General features: G+C 42.1%; 1 protein-coding gene across 3 annotated transcripts in view; it reads left to right on the forward strand.

Moving 5' to 3' along the window:
- Positions 1-19,784, forward strand: part of LOC121439092 (N-chimaerin) — a 141,223-nt gene that overhangs the window by 104,611 nt on the left and 16,828 nt on the right. For all 3 annotated transcript variants that reach the window (XM_041639591.1, XM_041639593.1, XM_041639592.1), the window contains one exon: positions 10,769-10,853. In XM_041639591.1, coding sequence (XP_041495525.1) covers positions 10,769-10,853 — 85 coding nt within the window. The remainder of the gene's footprint in view (positions 1-10,768; positions 10,854-19,784) is intronic.

The following is a 19,784-nucleotide window of genomic DNA, read 5'->3' on the forward strand; positions in this document are numbered from 1 at the left end:
AGGTACCATTGACTAGCCAGTGTCATTAGCTAGGCCCCGTTGACTAGCCAGTGTCATTAACTAGGCCCCGTTGACTAGCCAGTGTCATTAACTAGGCCCCGTTGACTAGCCAGTGTCATTAACTAGGCCCCGTTGACTAGCCAGTGTCATTAACTAGGCACCGTTGACCAGCCAGTGTCATTAACTAGGCACCGTTGACCAGCCAGTGTCATTAACTAGGCACCGTTGACCAGCCAGTGTCATTAACTAGGCCCAGTTGACCAGTCAGTGTCATTAACTAGGCCCCGTTGACCAGCCAGTGTCATTAACTAGGCCCCGTTGACTAGCCAGTGTCATTAACTAGGCCCTGTTGACTAGCCAGTGTCATTAACTAGGCCCTGTTGACTAGCCAGTGTCATTATTTAGGCACAGGTGACTATCCAGTGTCATTAGCTAGGAACTGGTGATTATTTAATAGCACTGTTAACGTGGCACAAACAAAGTAGTAGATGAGCTAAAACTTTGTCACTTTTCTGGCCCCAGGCCCCGGCAGCTAGTCTCTGTGTCTATGGATTGAATTATTTGAGATTCCACACCTATGCAGATGTGTAGTTTGTCCCAGTGGACATGCCTATTTCACTTAGCACGATATTCTTCAGGTTCATCTATATTTATCATATGGAAAAAGTTCTCTCTTTCTGAAAGCTAAACATTCCTGTGCTGTCAACATGACACAAACTTAGGCACATCTGGGAAGAAGGAATCTCATTTGAGGATTTGCCTCTGTCAGACTGGCCCATAGACAAGTCTGTGGAGCATTTTCTTGATTAATTATTGGTGTGGGGAGGGTTCAGCTCACATTGGGCAGTGCTACCCTGTTTGAGAAGGCCGGTGAAGCAGCCATAATGAGCAAGCCAGTAAGCAGCACTCTTCCATGGTCTGTGCATCAGTTCCTGCCTCCAGCTGCCTACCTTGCTTGAGTTTCCATCTTGGCTTTCAGAGGTCTGTGACCCATGATATATAGGCCAAAACATATCCTTTCCCCCAAGTTGCTTTTGGTTAGTGTTTTTAATCACAAAAAAAAAAGAAAGCCAAAGTAAGACCATTTCATTGACTATATACTCATTTTTTTACTCATCCATCCATGACTACTAAGGGTTTTTTTTTCCATACCGTGACTGTTAAAAAATATTGTAAATATTAAAGCTGCTCTTGACAGAAGGTAAAGATACCTCTCTGAGATCCGGACTTCAGTCTTTTGGGGTTAATCATTAAGGAACTGCCATGCTGTTTTCAGTAGCAGCCAAACCATTTCCCATTCCCACCAGCACCATTCAGGTTTGCCAGCTTCTCCATGTTCTCACCAACTTTAGTTGTCTCAGGTTTTGGTTAACCCCCTTCCTAGCTGGTTTGAGGTGGTACCCATTGTAGTTTTGATTAGCGTTTTCCTCATTATTAATGATAGTACTTGATCTCTTCATGTACCTGTTAGTCATTTATGTATCTTCCATTAATAAATGTTTATTCAAGCCTCCTATCCTTTTTTCTTTTTTTGAGATGAGGCTCACACCATGCTTCCTTTTCAGGCTGCACTTGAGTTCCTGTGACACCCCTAAGTAGCAAGCACTCCTCCTTCCTCTCTACCCCCTCCCCCCCACACTGTAACTGTACCTCCCATTTTGCTGTGCAGGCAAGATTACTACTCAACTAGTAAAAGTGCTTGCCATGCAAGCCTGTGTTTGATCCCTAGAATCCAAGGTGGAAAGAAAGAATCAACTCATAAAAGTTGTCCCCTTCCCTCCATGTGCATGCCCTGGCAGGTGTGCACAAGCATGCACACACATTTACACACCAATAATAATAATAAATACAATTAAAATTATTTGGTGGTTGCTATTCAGTGACAGGAATTTATTATGTATTCTGATACTAACCCCATCAAATACTTAGTTTGCTGTGCTTTCTGCCATTCTGTCTGTAGTCTGTCACTGTTTTTCCTGTGTGCTCTTCCTCCTATTAAAACTCCACCTGTAACCTGTGCCCTGGCCTCATCTCTGCTCGGGCTCAGTCTAGTTCACAGAGGCATCCTTTCCTGGAGGTGTACAGGTTTGCTTTGCTGCTGACTATGGGGCCTCTGGTTTTTTGTTTTTTTTTTTCTTTTTAACTACATGGATCTATTGAATAGTATTTACCATTTGATAGACCAGTTGTGAGTCTCAGGAAGCCCAACCCAGACTGACAATGTGTCACAGAATTAGAAATCCATCATTAAGAATGCTCTCACCAGAACCCCAACTTCCAACTTTGAGCCTATTTTTAGCATCATTTTGTTGGCAGGATGGTGGCAGAGGCACCAGCTCTTTGTCTTGCCAGACTTTGGCCAATTGCAGAGAGACAGTTTTGTCAGGCTCAAGGCCTGGCAGTCATTGCCTGATGGTATGTCCACTTCCATCTCTGCACAGTAGCTCCTGCAAGGAGGATAGGATGCTAATTGACCCAGATCTAAGTGGTAGTTGTTTCTCAGACAAGGACTGTCACTGGAACTAAGGGTAAAATTCTTCAAGAAGTCTTAATATTCTAATGTGTATATACATTTAGTAACAGGATCCATATACATAAAGCCACAGTTGAACTGCAAATAAAATAGACAGTCCACAGCATAGAGATTTCAGTAATTCTGTCAGTGATAGAACAGACCAAAAACAGGGGCATGGGAACCTTTAATCAACCAGTTTGGTCTAGTTCATATTTATAACCAACTTCATTCAGTAATAGCAAAAGTCTTTAGAAAGCCTTTTTCAAGATTACAATTACATGGGCTGGAGAGATGGCTCAGTGGTTAAGAGCATTGCCTGCTCTTCCAAAGGTCCTGAGTTCAATTCCCAGCAACCACATGGTGGCTCACAACCACCTGTAAAGAGGTCTGGTGCCCTCTTCTGGCCTTTAGGCATACAGACAGAATATTGTATACATAATAAATAAATAAATTTAAAAAAAAAAAAAGATTACAATTACATACTGTCCCACTTCCCTTTCCTCCCTTCAACCCCTCCCATGTAAACCACCCTGTCCTCAAATTTACGACCTCTTTTTTAATTGTTGTTATATTTATGTGTGTATTTATATGCTACATATATACATTGGGGTGTGTGTGTGTATTCCTAAATACAACCTCCCTAGTCTGTCTACTACTACTTGTATGTATATGCTCAGGGCTGACCATTTGTATCAGGTAACAAAGTAGTGTGTGGACTGTCTCTCCTACTATGTGGGTCCCGGGATCAGAGTCAGGTGATCAGACTTGGCTGTCCTCCTGAGCTGGCTTGCTACCCTTAACATCTGACATTCTTCTACCTGAGCACCATCAATTTAGAGGGAACACTATCAGGAGGAAAGGATGAAACTATAGGCTTTAAACATCCACATTTTGAAATGGAAAGTGGTTTACTTATATTTGTTATTTTCCGTTTCTTATTTTGGTTTGGTTTGGTTTTTTGGTTTGCCTTTGCAGTCCTGGCTGTCCTGGAACTCTCTCTGTAGACCCGGCCGACCTCGAACTCAGATCTGCCTGCTTCTGCCTTCCGAATGCTGGGATTAGGGCATGTTCCACCATGCCCTGCTGCTGTTTTACTTTTTAATTACATAATTATACCTTGTAATGGACAGAAAAGCTAAGGATGGTAACATTATTTATTTTGGTATAGCCACTGTCAATCTGGAGGAACTTTTATGGTACTTCCCCCAATTTTGAACAGTTTTCCCATTCCTGAAATAAAAGTCATACTGATCAGAGTGATGCTGTGTGTTCACAGGTGTGCAGTTGGGTGCACCTGGCACAGCCCCTGCATCTCCTCCCTGTGATTATCTTCTCGGCAGCTAGCTGTAAAGGTCGTCAGCACCTAGGCCCTCAGCAGCTGTCCCATGATTTCCTGATTCTGTCTGCTGCTGGCCTCTGACTTGTTCTCCCCCAGACACTTAACTGTCTCTGACTAGTGTTCAGAATTGCTTCAGCAAGAGCCCCATACACTTCTCTCTTCCCAGCTGAGGTCAGCATTACCAGTCTTTTGCATCAAAATGGCCAGTATAATGACAGTGTTGGTGCCTTAACTCAACTCAAACCTTACTCTGTAGATTTTTCTTAAGAATTTGAAGGCAGTTTTGACTAGCTTTGATTAAATAATAGTCAAGAAGGTAATTGATACTAAAAGCCCTACTATTTTCTTTATAACCCACCTTTGTTTGCAGGAGACTCTGTAGAGATTCATGTATTTACTGCTAATGTTCACAGCTGATATGATATGCATCTCTTTACGTCTTTACATATATGCATCTGTAATGTATGTATATATGTATACACTTTAACAGAAGTGATCAAATTAAGACTAAGATTGTAAATTTCATATCAAGTGATCAAAAATTTGTAAACTATCTTGGAGAGACTAACTTAAAACTGAGAACCATCTCTCTTAGTCTGATGGTGCAGGTTCATAAGCCCAGCACACAGGAAGGTCATGAGTTTCAGCCATCCTGCACTATAGAGTGAGGTGACTTTAACAGAAAAAAAAAAAGCGTATTGTTTCACTAAACTATAAAAATGAGGAGCACAGAAGAAATGGCCTTTCCTGCCTGGCTGCCTATTTCTGTGTTCTGTTCTCTTCTTTTGTTGCCCAGTACCTGCTAGAGGACTGAGTCATCAGAGCCACCCAAATGACAAGGCTACAGCTGAAATGTCAATGCCACCTTCGCCAGCAAAACCTCGCGGTCCTAATGTTCTTGTCACTTCCACTGTGGTTTACAAGGTCATTTGCCGTCATGTTTCTAAAGGGAGTGTGTTTGCCTGAGAGGGATAATGAGGATGTCGATGCAGTGTTATCTTGCAGTGGAGTGGGCTTCTCTTTTGCTATTTCTGTTATTGGTGTTCAAAGTGGAATTGTAAGTCTTGTGAACATGGTGAGAAGCGGGTAGCATGTGTGTTCATTATAGCAAACCGCAGTGAGGATGACCTCACTGTATAAAAAGGTCCTTGCCTGGGAGACAGTGTGACACTGGCTATTGCCCCCAACACACCTCCCATGTCACACCCTTATTGCCCTTTTCAGCCTGGCTTTGGCTGGTGCATTCAGTAATAAGGCTTTATTGGGGTTTACTAATTAGTTTCATCTGACTGCTTAAACAGCAATTAGCATAAAAGGAGTTGTTCACAGGTGAAAAGTAATCGCACATACCATAGTGATGATGTTGTCTTTTCCAGGAGCAAAAGAGAAAGGGGCTTTAAAACTAGCTGAACCTGCTGTTGTTCACTAAGGCGTGTGCCGTTTCATGTACTCTGTCACTTTGACTTGTCAAGATGGACCAGCAGCTTTAGAGGTAGCTTAGGAAAAATAGTTGTGTCCTCTTACCAGATGACCTCCTAGCTGGTAATGCTCCATGCTGCCGGAGATTGCTCTTTTGAGTTGTCTTACCAAAAGAATCTCCAGCCGGGCGGTGGTGGCGCACGCCTTTAATCCCAGCACTCGGGAGGCAGAGGCAGGCGGATCTCTGTGAGTTCGAGGCCAGCCTGGTCTACAAGAGCTAGTTCCAGGACAGGAACCAAAAGCTACGGAGAAACCCTGTCTCGAAAATTCAAAAAAAAAAAAAAAAAAAAAAAGAATCTCCAAAGGCATTGCCTCTGGGGAACGGATACAGTTACTAGTGCAGGTATCACTGACTATAAAGAGATTATGCCCCCTCCCACCTTACAAAGCCTATGTGTGTGCTTCTGGTCCGACAGCAAGCAGAGGTTAGATTCCACTTGGAGGTGCCAAAGCAAGATGCCGCTGAAGTCTCTTCACTCAACACAGGATCACTTCAGTTGGCTCAGTTGTCTAAAACTCATAAAAAGGCAAAATTTTCATATGCTTACTAAGAGACGTGCATTATGCAACACTGTCTAAGACTTTGAAGACAGGCTGGAGAGATGGCTCAGCCATTGAGAGTGCTCCCTGGGGACCTGGATTTGATTCCCAGCACCGTGTGGCAGCTAACAATGGTCCAAAACTCCTGTTACAGAGGATCTGACTTGCTCTTCTGGCCTCTGTTAAGAATATTTCTTAGAACGAGCCTCTTGGCCAATGCAGATATTCCAATCAGATCAAATTAGACCGAATAAGAGATGCCCATGTTTAATGCAGTACTCCCAGGTGGCAATGAGAAAACATGGCAAGGGGAAGAGATTTAGTGTGGGAGACCACGCTAAACCCAGAGAGCACATGTACATTCTCTGGGGGACAGTTTAAGTAGCCTGTGGGAGTGGTCCTGAACCTCCCTGGGGAGGGGTCACTGCTTGGTGGGCTTTTCCAGAGGTGGAGTCTGGACCAGGCAACTCCCAGGGGAGGGGGCTTGAAATGGAGCTTCCTGCCCAGTATTCCAGAGATGGGTGCCAGGGGCTGGGATGAGGCCCTGGAATATAATAGCCTCTTCAGACACTGTTGAGGACCAGCCTCAACATAAATACTTTTTCAAAGGTAGGGGCATGGGAAAATAAAGACAGAAATTGCAAAACAGTATCGGGAGGGAGTTTCAGGGATTATTCAGGTCCTGAAATCACCCGCGCTTATTTTTCCACAGCTTTTATACCCAAGGTAAACTAGGGGAGAAGGAAACAAAAAGCTTCAGGATGACCCAAGTCACATATACTCACATACCCTTGGTCAGCCCCTCCCCAGGTGACTGCATAGTTACAGCGGAAGGAGCAATGAAGACTTCTCAGAAAGGTCTGACTGATGGCCCAAGCAGGTAAAGGCCCTTGCAGCCAATCTTGAGGACCCGACACATGGTGGAAGGCGAGAACCAGTTACCCCAAGTTCTGATTTCCATGAACACCCACACATACACATAAACAAATGAATGTAATAAAAGAAAAGCAAAAGAAGTCACAGAAAAAGAAAATTCTGAGATGGAACGTTTTCCTGTTTTCTATCCACTGCTAAGGAAAGGTTGTCGTTAGATTACCTAGTCTGCAGCAGTCATAGGGTTTCTATTGATGTGATAAACACCATAACCAAAAAAGGAACTTGGGGGCCAAAGGGTTTATTTTGGCTTACAATTCCACATTTCAGTTCATCATCAAAGCAAGTCAGCCTGGAGCTGGTGCAGAGGCCATGGAGAAACACTGCTTACTGGCTTGCTCACCATAACTTGCTCAGCCTGATTTTCTTATGTGACCCAGGACCACTTGTGCCCAGGAGAAGCATCAAACATTAGCTAAGACAATGCCATATAGGCCAGTCTTAGGAGGCAATTTTCACTTAAGATCTCCTCTCCCTAGATATGTCTAGGTTTGTGTGGAATTGACAAAACAAACAAAAACCTAACCAGGAAAATAGCTAAGAACCAGGAGTTAAGAAAGGGAGCAGGAGTAAGAAAGGAAGACAAAAGCAAAAACCTCAGGCACTTTAGATGAAAACTATGGAAACGACAGTGTTGCTTAGCTGTGTGCTTATCGAGGTGGCAGTAGTGTTTATTCCTGAAGTACTGACCAGCTGCTGAACCTGGTGGACATCTTCTATATGAAGGGTAGACCATTCCAGGCAAAAGTACTCACTTTGGTCAGGTAGGCATGGTGGCCTACACCAATAACAACAGAGCTGAAGAGACTGAGGTAGAAGGTTCAAGGCCAGCCTTAGCTCTACAAGAAGACCCTGACTTTAAAAATAGGCAAACAGATGGGCTGGGGCTAGAGTTCAGGGGTAGACTGTTTGCCTAGCACGTTAACATTTCTAAAACCCAAAGATCCCACTGTTGTGGCCCTGGGCTTCTTCCTAATCCACTTTGGGCCTTCATTTTCTCCTCATTTCCTTCTTAGTTCCCTCCTAAGCGGTGCCACTTTTGACCTTTCTGTTAGAGTTGAGCATGCATTACATTTGATTAACTCCTTTTTAAAACATGATTAAAATACAACTATTTCTAGTAACAATGTTATCAGATGTCAACGACTGTATGCAGTAAATACCACCTGTTTGCATTGTGCTCGGCTCTGCACAGATGAAGGGCTGTTTCTTCTGATTAACATGTGACTACACATTCTTTGGGGATACACTGTAATATTTCAACACAAGTGTAATGACCAGACCAGGATAATGGCATTAGCCTCCTCAAACATTTATTGTTTCCTTGTGTTGATAGCTTTCAAAAGTCTTTCTACTAGCTATTTTAAATATACAGCTAATGAATATTAGCTATAATTGCCCTTCTGTGCTATAAAACTTTAAAGGCTGCTCTTAGTCAGGTAGCACCTGCCTATAATCCCAGCACTTGGGAAATGGAGATGGAAGGGTCAGGAGTTCAAGGTCAGCCTTGGCAGCATTCATCATCAGCCTGTGCTACTGAGACCAAGGTGTGGGGGTTCTCTTCCGTTCCTCCTATCCAGTTAACTCCAGTCAAAGCTAACTGTCTACCTGAACCTATCTTCATTTAGCCCTAAGGAATCTGTCCTGTCAGTGACCCCTTTCTCCCTGCCACTCTCTCCCTTCCAAACTGACTTAAGTTGGCTGCTGATGCTTCTAAGGCCGTTTGCTGGGGTATGCAAGCTACTTAACAACTTTTACAACAAAATAACCACAAATGGTTCACAATGCCTTTATAAAAGGTCTGTACCAGCCTGAAGTATATGAGTAATAATTCTGTAACAGCTGCTTTCTGATATACACGTGCAATTCTTTGATTAGAGAACATGGGGCCTGCACAGTTAGCTCTTACTTCAGCATGTGTCATATGAACAGAGGCCCGGTGTCTTTAAAATGCCATATTCACCACTGCCCTCACAAGGGAAGAAAGGACTGTGCTAACATTGGTAGTTAGTGCTCTTGTGTTTAAGTAATAAACATAACACCTCTACGACTTGTTCCCCATTGTAACTCAACATGCTTCAATACAAGGTAAGTCATGTGCAAAGTAATTCTTGGAATTTCCTCCATATTCTCATTGCATTTTTACACATCTACATCAGTCATCTGAGTGATACATACTTAACATGAAACTCAGCAACCTGTGGTCGAATTTGTATCTTAGAGACTTTCTCCAAAGTAATTTTAGGATGCTATCATGATTTGATTGTCCATACCTTTTTGTATGAGCCCGTGCCTGTGGTCTACTTCACATTCGCGTCAGAGTGAAGTGTGGCTCATCCAGTTTTACTCATTCTGGGGAACACAGACAAGCATAGGGGCATTGGAGAGAATCTGCTGATCTCGGGCCCTGTTCCGGGACTTCCATGAAATGCTTTCAATTTATAGGCTCTGAACATCATTAGCAGTTCAGAGGCAAGTGTGTATTGTATTCTGACCCTTTAATGAAAGATATAAAAGGATTTATGGCTACTTTTCAAAATTACATGAAACCTGGTTCTCAGGCTTGCTTGCTGTAATCATAAACACATACCTATTTGGAATGAACTGTGGGTATCCTCTGTAGTCTCATAGGGATATTTGTGCCAGTTCTGTATTTGGACCAGAATTCTGATATCCATATTTTACTGACTGTACTAGAGACATTTTATTTCATATTTCAGCATCTTTGAAATTGAGCATTATAATTAGTGGTGTGTCATTATTCAATCAGAATTGTTTTTCTGAATGAAATGTTATACTTGTGATATCTTAGGCTTGAAGAAACCATTCATTTCTGTAATATATGTAAATATGTATACATATCCCAGAGTCACTGCTTTGTTTCTGAGACCCAGTCAGTAGGTTAATGTCACAGTTATGGAAAGTGACATTCTTAGCTGCGGTTTACAGAACTGAGCTGGCAGATCTGCACATGGAGATCATCACACTTGGTGGTTTTTCTCCATGGTTTTGTTTCCTGCAGGAGGAAATGGCCTTAATTAAATCTAACTGACTACAAATCAGCTGACTTCCTGTATCCTCTCTTTTTTTGTTGTTGTTTTCCTAGTACACTTTTAACCAGAATTTGCCCAAAATCGGTAATACTGTTTCTTCCCCTACCCCTCTTCCTCCTCCTTCCCTCCCTCTCCACATCTCTCTGTCTGTCTCTCTCTCTCTGACATGGTTTCACTGTATAGTTCTTGATGACCTGGAATCCCTGCCTCCCTAGTGTGGGATTAAGAAGCATGGACCACCACGCCAGGCAGGATTTCCTAATTTTGTTATTTAATTGAAGGTTCAGATTCATGGCATCTCTGTTCTGGTGATATTTTTCACCAGCGTTAGAATACTTACCTTTCGTATGCATGAAAGTCTGTGGGAGCCAACACAATGGCACAGGCCTGGAATGCCAGCCTTTGGTTTCTCATTCACTGTAGTTTTTATAGGTACTAACATGCATTTGTTGTTAACACAGTAAGTATAACATGTTTTGAAGAATTGGCCCTGTTTGATGATTCAGTTTCAACCAGGGTCACTTCAATATACGTAACCCATTTTGCCCAGGAAACTGGACTGACAAAATCTTTACAGACTCAAGACGTTAGCCTTGGAGTCTTCACACTCAGACTTGCATGTCAGTGTCAGAAGGCTCCCTGTGCCTGAGGAGACGACTCACTGGAAAATTCCACGGTAGAAATTGTTTCCAGAAGGAAATTGCAGTCTATCGATTTGATGTGTCATCCCTTCTAAAAGAAGAAATGAAGTTCTGAAAACACATGTCACTTGTCAGTTCCACTCGATGGGTTTTCTAAATGTGCATGCTGCATCCTCAGTTCAGCTAGCTTGTGTAAGCCTCCTTTGATTGATGCGCAACAATCTCCTCATGTCTCCTTTTTCTCCACTTTGCCCCATTCTTTTTCCAGGTCCATACGTTCCGAGGGCCACACTGGTGTGAATACTGTGCCAACTTCATGTGGGGCCTCATTGCTCAGGGAGTGAAATGTTCAGGTAAGAGCCCCTGCTCCTCCCCGTTGTGCCAGCAGCCACTCGAAGACTGGGCTTGTGTTGGCCATAACCTTCTCACACTTGGTGGGCAGAGCAGTAGGGATATGTGTAATTCCCTGAAAAGGAAGAGGCCAGCTTGTTTCAGACAGAAGCAGAAGCACTTCGGTTATATTCATGCCCTTGGTGTTGTACTGACTGCATCTATAGTGGTTTTGGTTTTTTTAAGCAGTGAGCAGGACATAAGATTGTTGCCTTGGAAACTGAATTTTAAAGCTGACTTGGTAAGCTGAATTGTCCTAACTACATTTTTTAAATCAAAGTCAAAGCTGTAAAAAGTCTACAGATTTATCCTCAAAGATGATTACCAAGTTCTGAAGAAGTACTTGATCTTTTATATTTTCTCTATGATACATAAAGATGCTCAATGTAACAGATCCTTTTTGTGAAAAATGATGATGGTATTTTCGGTCTACATTTAGACACTTTTACCCATAAAGAAAAACTCAATGTGGTAGGCTTGAGAGATGGCTCAGTGGTTAAGAGCACTTGTTGCTCTTGCAGAGGACCTGGGTTCACTTCCCAGAACCCATATGGTGACTCAAAACCATCTGTAGCTCCAGTTCCAGGGGATCTGATGCCACCTTCTGAACTCTGTGGGTACCAGGCACACATATATGTAAGCAGAATATTATGTAGTATTTTCTCTAAATATTAAATATGTTATACTTGATCATTAGAGTTCTACTATTTAATTTTTGAACTAAAATATCTTCTTACATGTCTTTTAGCATAAAGCTTTACGCAGATGTGTGCTGAGAGGGCCGGGGATGTGACTGTCAGTAGGACTTGCTTAACATGCTCAAGGACTGTTTCAGTCCCCACATCCTCAAAATCCTAGCACACTGGAGGTGACAGCAGGAAGATCAGAAGTTCAAAATTGTATGTAGCAAAGTTGTGAGTTCAAGGCCAGCCTGAGATACATAAGACCCTGGCTTTTTTTCCTGAAGTATATTAAGGGTAAATTATTTCAAAATGATAACTACCCTAATTTCTCTTTTCTGATTTAAGATTGAGTATTTTAGTTGTGCATTAAATGCAGACATGTTTATGTGTGTTGCTAGGTTGCATTTTCTTTGAGTACAAAGCACAATATGTATTGCATGTGAGTAGTCTCTGATCATCACTGAGGAATTCTCAGTTTCCAGACATGTGTCACAGGCCAGTCCTATTCAGGATGCTCCCTGACATGGGGAGAAGGATAACATGTCACAGTGGCACTTAAGTGTGCAGAATGATCTGTCCAGGAGTGCCTTAGCTCTGATTCAGGTGTCAGAGTCCACAAGGAAGCCTCCTTGGAAGACTGTGGTACTGTCTCTGAACTAAAGGGCAGCAGCAGGGCTGGAAAGTCTTGGTCACTGTGGTAGGAAGACCATCTAGACCAGTGGTTCTCAACCTTCCTAATGCTGTGACCCTTTAATATGGTTCCTCATGTTGTGGTGACCCTAAAACTATAAAATTATTTTTGTTGCTGCTTCATAATTGCAATTTTGCTACTGCTATGAATTGTAATGCGAATATCTGATGTGCAACCCATATGAAAGAGTAAGTTGACCCACAGGTTGAGAACCACTGATTTTCATGGTTGTTGAAAGGCAGATAACATACCCCTTCCACAGCAGGTCTCCTGCTCAAGGAGTGAGGGTCTCAGTCAGCCCCATTTGTCTTTTGTGAGACATCCTTGACCAGCTGACATGGAGAGAGTTTCTTAGCACTTGACAGTCACTTACGTAAGGTTTTCTGTGAATTAATGGTGTGTACCATGTACCTTTGGAAAGAGAGAAAACCATGTACATGAGAATCCTGTCAGACAGCAGCAGAAACAGCCCCACTGTGTCTAAAGTATATGCGGTAATATGCTACAGTCCCAAGTCGTATTTGGAAGAAATGCCTTGGAACAGCTGTTTTAGTGATAACATAAGCAAGGAAAAATAAAATGATTTAACTCTGCCCTCCAGCACCACGTGTATAGCCTCTATCTCTTCCCATGAGTAAAGGGCAGAAGCTAAAAGAAAAGTCTGGAGAGTTTTCATCTGTGCTTTAAAATGTTACCTGTGGAGCACATGTCAGCCTTTGTTTGAATACAGAGGAGGGCTGGGGTGTGACTCAGCAGTGTTTATCTCACATGATACATTCCCCAGCGCACATTCTTTGAAAACGGAGTATGGTTTGCAGGCTTGTACTTCCAACACTCAGGAGGGACAGGCTAGATCAGGATTTCGGGATCGTTCTCAGCTACACAGGAAGTTCAAGGCAAGCCTAGACGACACGAGACTCTGCCTTAAAAACAAAGCAACAGAAACCTCACAAATCCACCATAATGATCTTCAGAAAATAAAAATAATTCCTTTTAAATAAACAGAATCTACTTTGGTAGATGTAGCTTCCCAGCACTGTGGAGACAGAGACCTGAGTTTAAAACTAGTCTGGTCCTTCCTCCATCTTGACTATCCCTTTTCCTCAAATTCTCCTCCCTACTCCTCTTCTCCTCTCCTTTTCCCCTTCCACCCTCCCTTCTCTCCCCACCCCCATGCTCCCAATTTTGTCAGGCAGTCCTGTTTATTTCCCCTTTCTAGGTGGATCTGTATATGTTTCTCTTAGGGTTCACCTTGTTACTTATTTCTCTAGGGTCATGAACTATAGAGACTCATTATTCTTTGCTTTACAGCTAGTATCCACTTATGAGTGAGTACATACCAAGTTCATCTTTCTGGGTCTGGTTTTACTCACTCAGAATGGTTTTTCTAGTTCTGTCCATTTGCATGCCAATTTCAAGATGCCATTGTTTTTTACCACTGAGCTGTACTCCATTGTGTAAATGTACCACGTTTTCTTTATCCATTCTTCAGTTGAGGGACATCTAGGTTGTTTCCAGGTTCTGTCTATTACAAATAATGCTGCTATGATCATAGTTGAACAAATGTTCTTGTAGAATGATTGAGAAACCTTTGGGTATTATGCCCAAGAGTGGTATTGCTGGGTCCAGAGGTAGGTTGATTCCCAGTTTTCTGAGAAACTGCTACACTGATTTCCAGAGTGACTGTACAAGTTTTCATTCCCACCAGCAATGGAGGAGTGTTCCCCTTATTCCCCATCCTCTCCAGCTTAAGCTATCATTGTGGTTTTTTTATCTTAGCCTGTTCTGACTGGTGTAAGATGGTATCTCAGAGTCGTTTTGATTTGCATTTCCCTTATGGCTAGGGAACATTTCCTTAAGATGAGAGCAAGGGAAGAGATATTTTGATTGAGAGAGCCATTATGGGGCTAGCAAGAAGTTTAGCACTAGAGGAATTCCCAGGAATTCCACAAGGATGACCCCAGATAAGACCCTGAGCATCAGAGGAGAGGATGCCCAAACTGACCTTGCCCTGTTGTCAGATTGATGAATATCTTAAATGTCACCATAGAACCTTCATCCAGCAACTGTTGGAAACAGAGGCAGAGACCCGCAGTGGAGCACTGGGCTGAGTTCCCAAAGTCCAGTTGAAGAGTGGGAGGAGTGAGAATATGAGCCAAGAGGTCAAGACCATGATGGGGACACCCACTGAAACAGTTTACTTAAGCTAACGGAAGCTCACCAACTCCAACCAGAGAGGAAGGAACCAGCAGAGGACCAAACTAGTCCCTCTGAGTGTGGGTGACAGGTGTATGGCTGGGGCAGACTGCAGGGCCACTGGCAGTGGCACCAAGATTTATCCTACTGCTTGTGCTGGCTTTTGGGGAACCTATTCTCTTTGGATGGATACCTTTCTCAGCCTAGATATAGTAGGGAGGGCCCAAAGCAATGTGCCTTACTCTCTCTGAGGAGTGGATGGGAGTGGGCTGAGGGGTAAAGTGGAGGGAATGGGAGGAGGGGAGGGAATAGAAACTAGGATTGGTATGTAAAATGAAAAAAAGATAGTTTGTTTTCTTTTTTTTAAAAAAAAAAAAAAAAACTAGCCTGATCTACATAGTGAGTTCCAGGTCAGCCAGAGCTACACAGTGACAGTCTTCTAAAAGGAAAAAAAAAAGAGTTTAGACTCACATTAGTTGTTTTGATAACCAATTAACATTTGTATTGACGGTGAGGATTTTAGATCTAAATGACTCTAGGACTCTCTGGCCGAGGCCAGAATTTGAAGAGCGAAGGCTGTAGAGCGCACAGTCACGATAGTAGGCGGGGCAATAGTCCCTTTCCCAAGGGGAACTGTGTGAGACAGTCAGAGGGTTATGAGTTCAAAACCGGCCTGCCAGCAAATAAATCATACACACACACACATTCAAAGGATGCTCATTCAAATGATTAATTTTCCCACACTTTTTAAAATCATGAAATGTAAACTTCTAGGTTCTGTTATTATTATGTAATCACTGAATTTTATCAGACATTCCTCTTCCAGGAAATGTTATTCCCAAAAATAATTTATTCTATCAGAATTCCTAAATTGTATTTATTTTAGCCTTGCCAGAATATACCAAGAGAAAAGGAAAGATAATACTTGTCTTAAAACAGACATTTTAGCTGAGTTTAAATTGTGAAGATTCCTTAATATTTTCATCACTATTATTGTCATTTCTACCCTCAAACAAGAAATAGCAGTTTCTCTCCTAATAATAGAAGTTATTTTAAATATGCAGATATTGAACTTTTAGTTTGAAGAACTTTATTTTTATTAGCACCTCGATTGGCTACATATAGCTCTAGTGGTTTCCCTTAATAGCCCGTGAGAACTTGAGGAATCCCGTTAAAAATTTTCATGTAGCCGCTTTTGTTTGAAAGTAATATTTTTATAAATATTCAAAGGCATAAACCATTTCTCTTAATTTGCTTATGAAAATGATATGTGATGGCTATTAGATACTCACTGTGAGATACTCAATTTTAGTAAGGAGAAGGGACTGAAGAGATGACTCAGCAGTTAAGAACACAGGAACCTGAGTTCAGCTCCTGGCACTTAGGTCAGGGCTCACAACTACCTGTAACTCCAGTTCCAGGGGCATCCAACACCTCTGGCCTCTGCAAGCACCTGCAGAAACATGTGCATACCCATACACAGACACACATATACACAATTAAAAATAACGAGAATCTTTCATAGTGGAAAATACCAGAGAAGTACATTTAACAATAAAATTTATCGGCTGCAGATGTAGTTCAATGGTAGGCATTTGCCCAGCCTACATGGAGCTCTGGTTCAATCATCAGTGCTACAGAAAGAAGAAAAAGATGTTTCTTCATATCCTTCCCCATGTATAACCTCAAAATGGAAACCCAGGCTTAAACCCTGATGCATCCACATATCAAAACATGTATATGATGCCAACAGGGTCACATTTATCCTTTGAAAGTTTGCAGTCATCTTTTGGGTTTTTGAGACTGGGTTTCTCTGTGTAACAACCCTGGCTGTCCTGGAACTCGCTCTGTAGACCAGGCTGGCCTTGAACTCACAGAGATCCGCCTGTGTCTACCTCTCAAGTGCTGGGATTAAAAGTGTGTGCCACCACCATACAGCTGCAGTCATCCATTTTAAATAGACAGCTACTAGATATAATTGTGATTCACTCAAAACCACATCAAATAATGACGAAGCTCAGATTTAGAACTTAAAGACAATGAAATGTTTGCTAAACAAGTATTCTTTATTCCACTTGAACAATATAAAAGTATGGGATTAACTTCAAAGACTAAATTTCTAACAGCATTGGAGATGAAGTTCTTTGGAAGGCCGTGGTAAGGAAACAGCATTAAAATACAGCATCAGGGCTGGAGAGATGGCTCATTGGCTAAGAACATTGGCTGCTCATCTAGAGGCCCTTTTCCCGTGCTCCACATGGTGACTTACAACTATCTATAACTCTAGTCCCAGAGACTCTGACCTGCCCCTGCCCCATACACAGAAATTACAGCATCTTTCTATATGCTCTGAAAACACTGAGAATATTTCAGTGCACGAGCAGCACACCACATTTCAGTCTGCCATTAAGGCTTAGCACTCAGGAGGCAGAGGCAGGTGGATCTCTGTGAGTTCAAGACCAGTCTGGTCTACAGAGTGAGTTCCAGGACAGCCAGGGCTACACAGACAACACAGACTGTCTTGAAAGAACAAAACAAAAGCAAACAAACAAAAAAAGACTTTATTTTGTTTTCGTATCTAAGTCATATGCAGTTCTGTTCCTCCAGAAGATGTTACACACAAATGAGAGACAGGTCCGTAGATGTCATTTGTTATATCTCTTGGTTTTGTAGGTTAATTCTATGTTATTAAACTGTATTTCATCCTCCAGTTTCTCAAGATAAGAAATATACAACATTGCTGGGCGATGGTGGCACACACCTTTAATTCCCAGCACTCGGGAGGCAGAAGCAGGTAGATCTCTGAATTTGAGACCAGCCTGGTCTAGAGAGCAAGTTCTAGGACAGCCAGGGCTTCACAGAGAAACCCTGTCTTGGAAATAAAATAAGAAGAAGAGAAGAAATATACTGTGACCAAGACAGGAAAAGAGCAACAAAGAATCCACATTGCACTTTAATCTGCATTTTCTTCACACACATGTTGGACTTCTGACCTCAGGCTGTCTGGCTTTGTATGCACCAACTTCTCTGTGTACATGCATGTTGCACTTCTAGAAAGCACAGAGACCCATGCTTTGAAGTGAATGACCAGCGTCATTCATTTACATTCTAATGGTAGGTTAAAGGGTAACAGAACTATGTTAATGTACATTTTGGAAGATATTCATTGTTTTATGAATATCCATATTTAAATAATTAAGAAACAAGAATATAATATCTAGGTTTTATCACTGCTTTGTAAAAGTCCTACAAGATCAAGCACAGATAGTTGCAAGACTGGTACAGGTGAAATACCGCAACACTTTTACACTCAAGAATATATCCTGGTGCTGTGATACACAGTACTGAACAAAAGACTGAACGTAGGTAATTCATCGTCAGCGCTGACAGAAGTACTAGTGTGTGCAGTGTGTGGTAGGCAGGAAGGAGGGTGAGGAGATCAGCAGAGCACAGGCTGGCCGCTGTGCAGTCCAGTCACAGCGCAGCTCTTCTAGCCGAGTAGCGGGAACACAGCGGGGCCTCATTTCCTCCATCTGCGAGGACGGCTTGTCGCAGCTGCTCCTCACAAGCCCCTCTGAGACCGGGGTTGCGCATGGAGTGCGAGACACAGCCAGACTACTACTGAATGATGAAAATTGGCCAAATTTCAGACTTTTAGAACACTTTAAAAGAGTTTTCCAGCAGGCTATATACATTCTACTTTATTTCTTCAATAATTATAACACCTACAACCACATAAAAAAATTATGACAAGATATTTGTATAACCATGAGAAAACTTGGAGATCTGGACTAAAGAAAGTTTCTAGAATTGGTTCAGCAGTTTAGTGACTTCCTGCTCTTCCAGGAGTTCAGGTTCCAGCACCACAGCACCCACACAGGCAGCTCTTAATAGCCTGTAACTCCGTAGACCAGATACAGGGGATCCAGTGCTGCCTTCTGGCCTCTGCCTGCACACATGTCCACAGAGAGAGGGAGAGAGGGAGGGTGTTTTATAGACCAGGCAAACATTTTAATTTTATCTTCAAAGGTGAGCCAGGCCTGGCATTGTAAGTTTAAAGTAGAACTTGCTGAAATGGAAGATTTAAGTGGGTTCTGACTCACAACATTTACAGGAGCCAAGATACAGTCCAGAATTACTTATCCTACCATGAACCAGGAAAGCTTAAACTCAAAACTTGAAATGTTGGGATTATAAGACAAGAAGCAGGAGCTGTCTTAAACTGCTCCAACGAAACATTCTGAAAAACATAAAGATGCCCAGGTGTTGGTGGCGCACGCCTTTAATCCCAGCAGTCAAAAGGCAGAAGCAGGCAGATCTCTGTGCATTTGAGGCCGGCCTGGTCTACAAGAGCTAGTTCCAGGACAGGCTCCAAAGCAACACAGAGAAACCCTGTCTCGAAAAATTAAAACAAACAAAAAAACATAAAATGGCATTTACTTTAGTTGAATTATTTATTCAGTATATTTTATCACTTGAGTCTAATTTAGCAGAACACTTTTGTTCGTCATCCATTATAAAACTTCATTATACTCTTGTTATTGAAAAGGGATCTCAAATATTAACCAGGAAGTTCTTGGGTTCTGCTGCCCAAGATGTTAGAGCCCTGTAAAGCCAGAGGAGTAATTTCAATAGAGACGATCGATATAGAGACTTGAGGGCTCCAGAGTCACCATCGGGTGGAGTTCCAACCCCACTATGTATGTAGCTTGGACAAATTTCTTAACTTGCCTTGTTTCAGATATAAATAGGAAATGAGAAAAAAAACAGTAGCTATTTGATAGACTTTTGTGGTTTTAAAGGAAATAGTAAAGACAAGACACTTTTAATGGTAGTGGGTAATAATACTAAGTCTTCCATAAATGTTAGCTACTGTTCATAGTAAAAAGAATGATAATGGCTATTTTAGACTACCCAAGAAATTATATGTACTCTTACCTATAAAAAAAGGTTTGTGGCTGGGTGGTGGTAGCACACGCCTTTAATCCCACCACTTGGGAGGCAGAGGCAGGTGGATCTCAGTGAGTTCAAGGTCAACCTGGTCTTAAGAGTGAGTTCAAGGACGGCCAAGGCTATACAGCGAAACCCTGCTTTGAAAAACAAAACAAAAATAGGGGGTTGTGAATAGATATAAATGGGAACTGATTTATTTTAAGCAAACCTTGTATACACTTATTTTGGGTGTCTAATTCTATTTTATATCAAGTGATTTGAAATTTGATTACAACTTACAGTAGGTGTAAATTTTCTTGAGATATCTGACTGATTCATCTTGTGCTACTATATCAAAGAACTTCCCACTAGATAGTTTACAGAGAATAAGT

The sequence above is a fragment of the Microtus oregoni genome, unplaced genomic scaffold, assembly GCF_018167655.1.
Source record: "Microtus oregoni isolate MIOR12 unplaced genomic scaffold, Mior012 000060F_002, whole genome shotgun sequence".
In the NCBI taxonomy this organism is placed as follows: Eukaryota; Metazoa; Chordata; class Mammalia; order Rodentia; family Cricetidae; genus Microtus; species Microtus oregoni.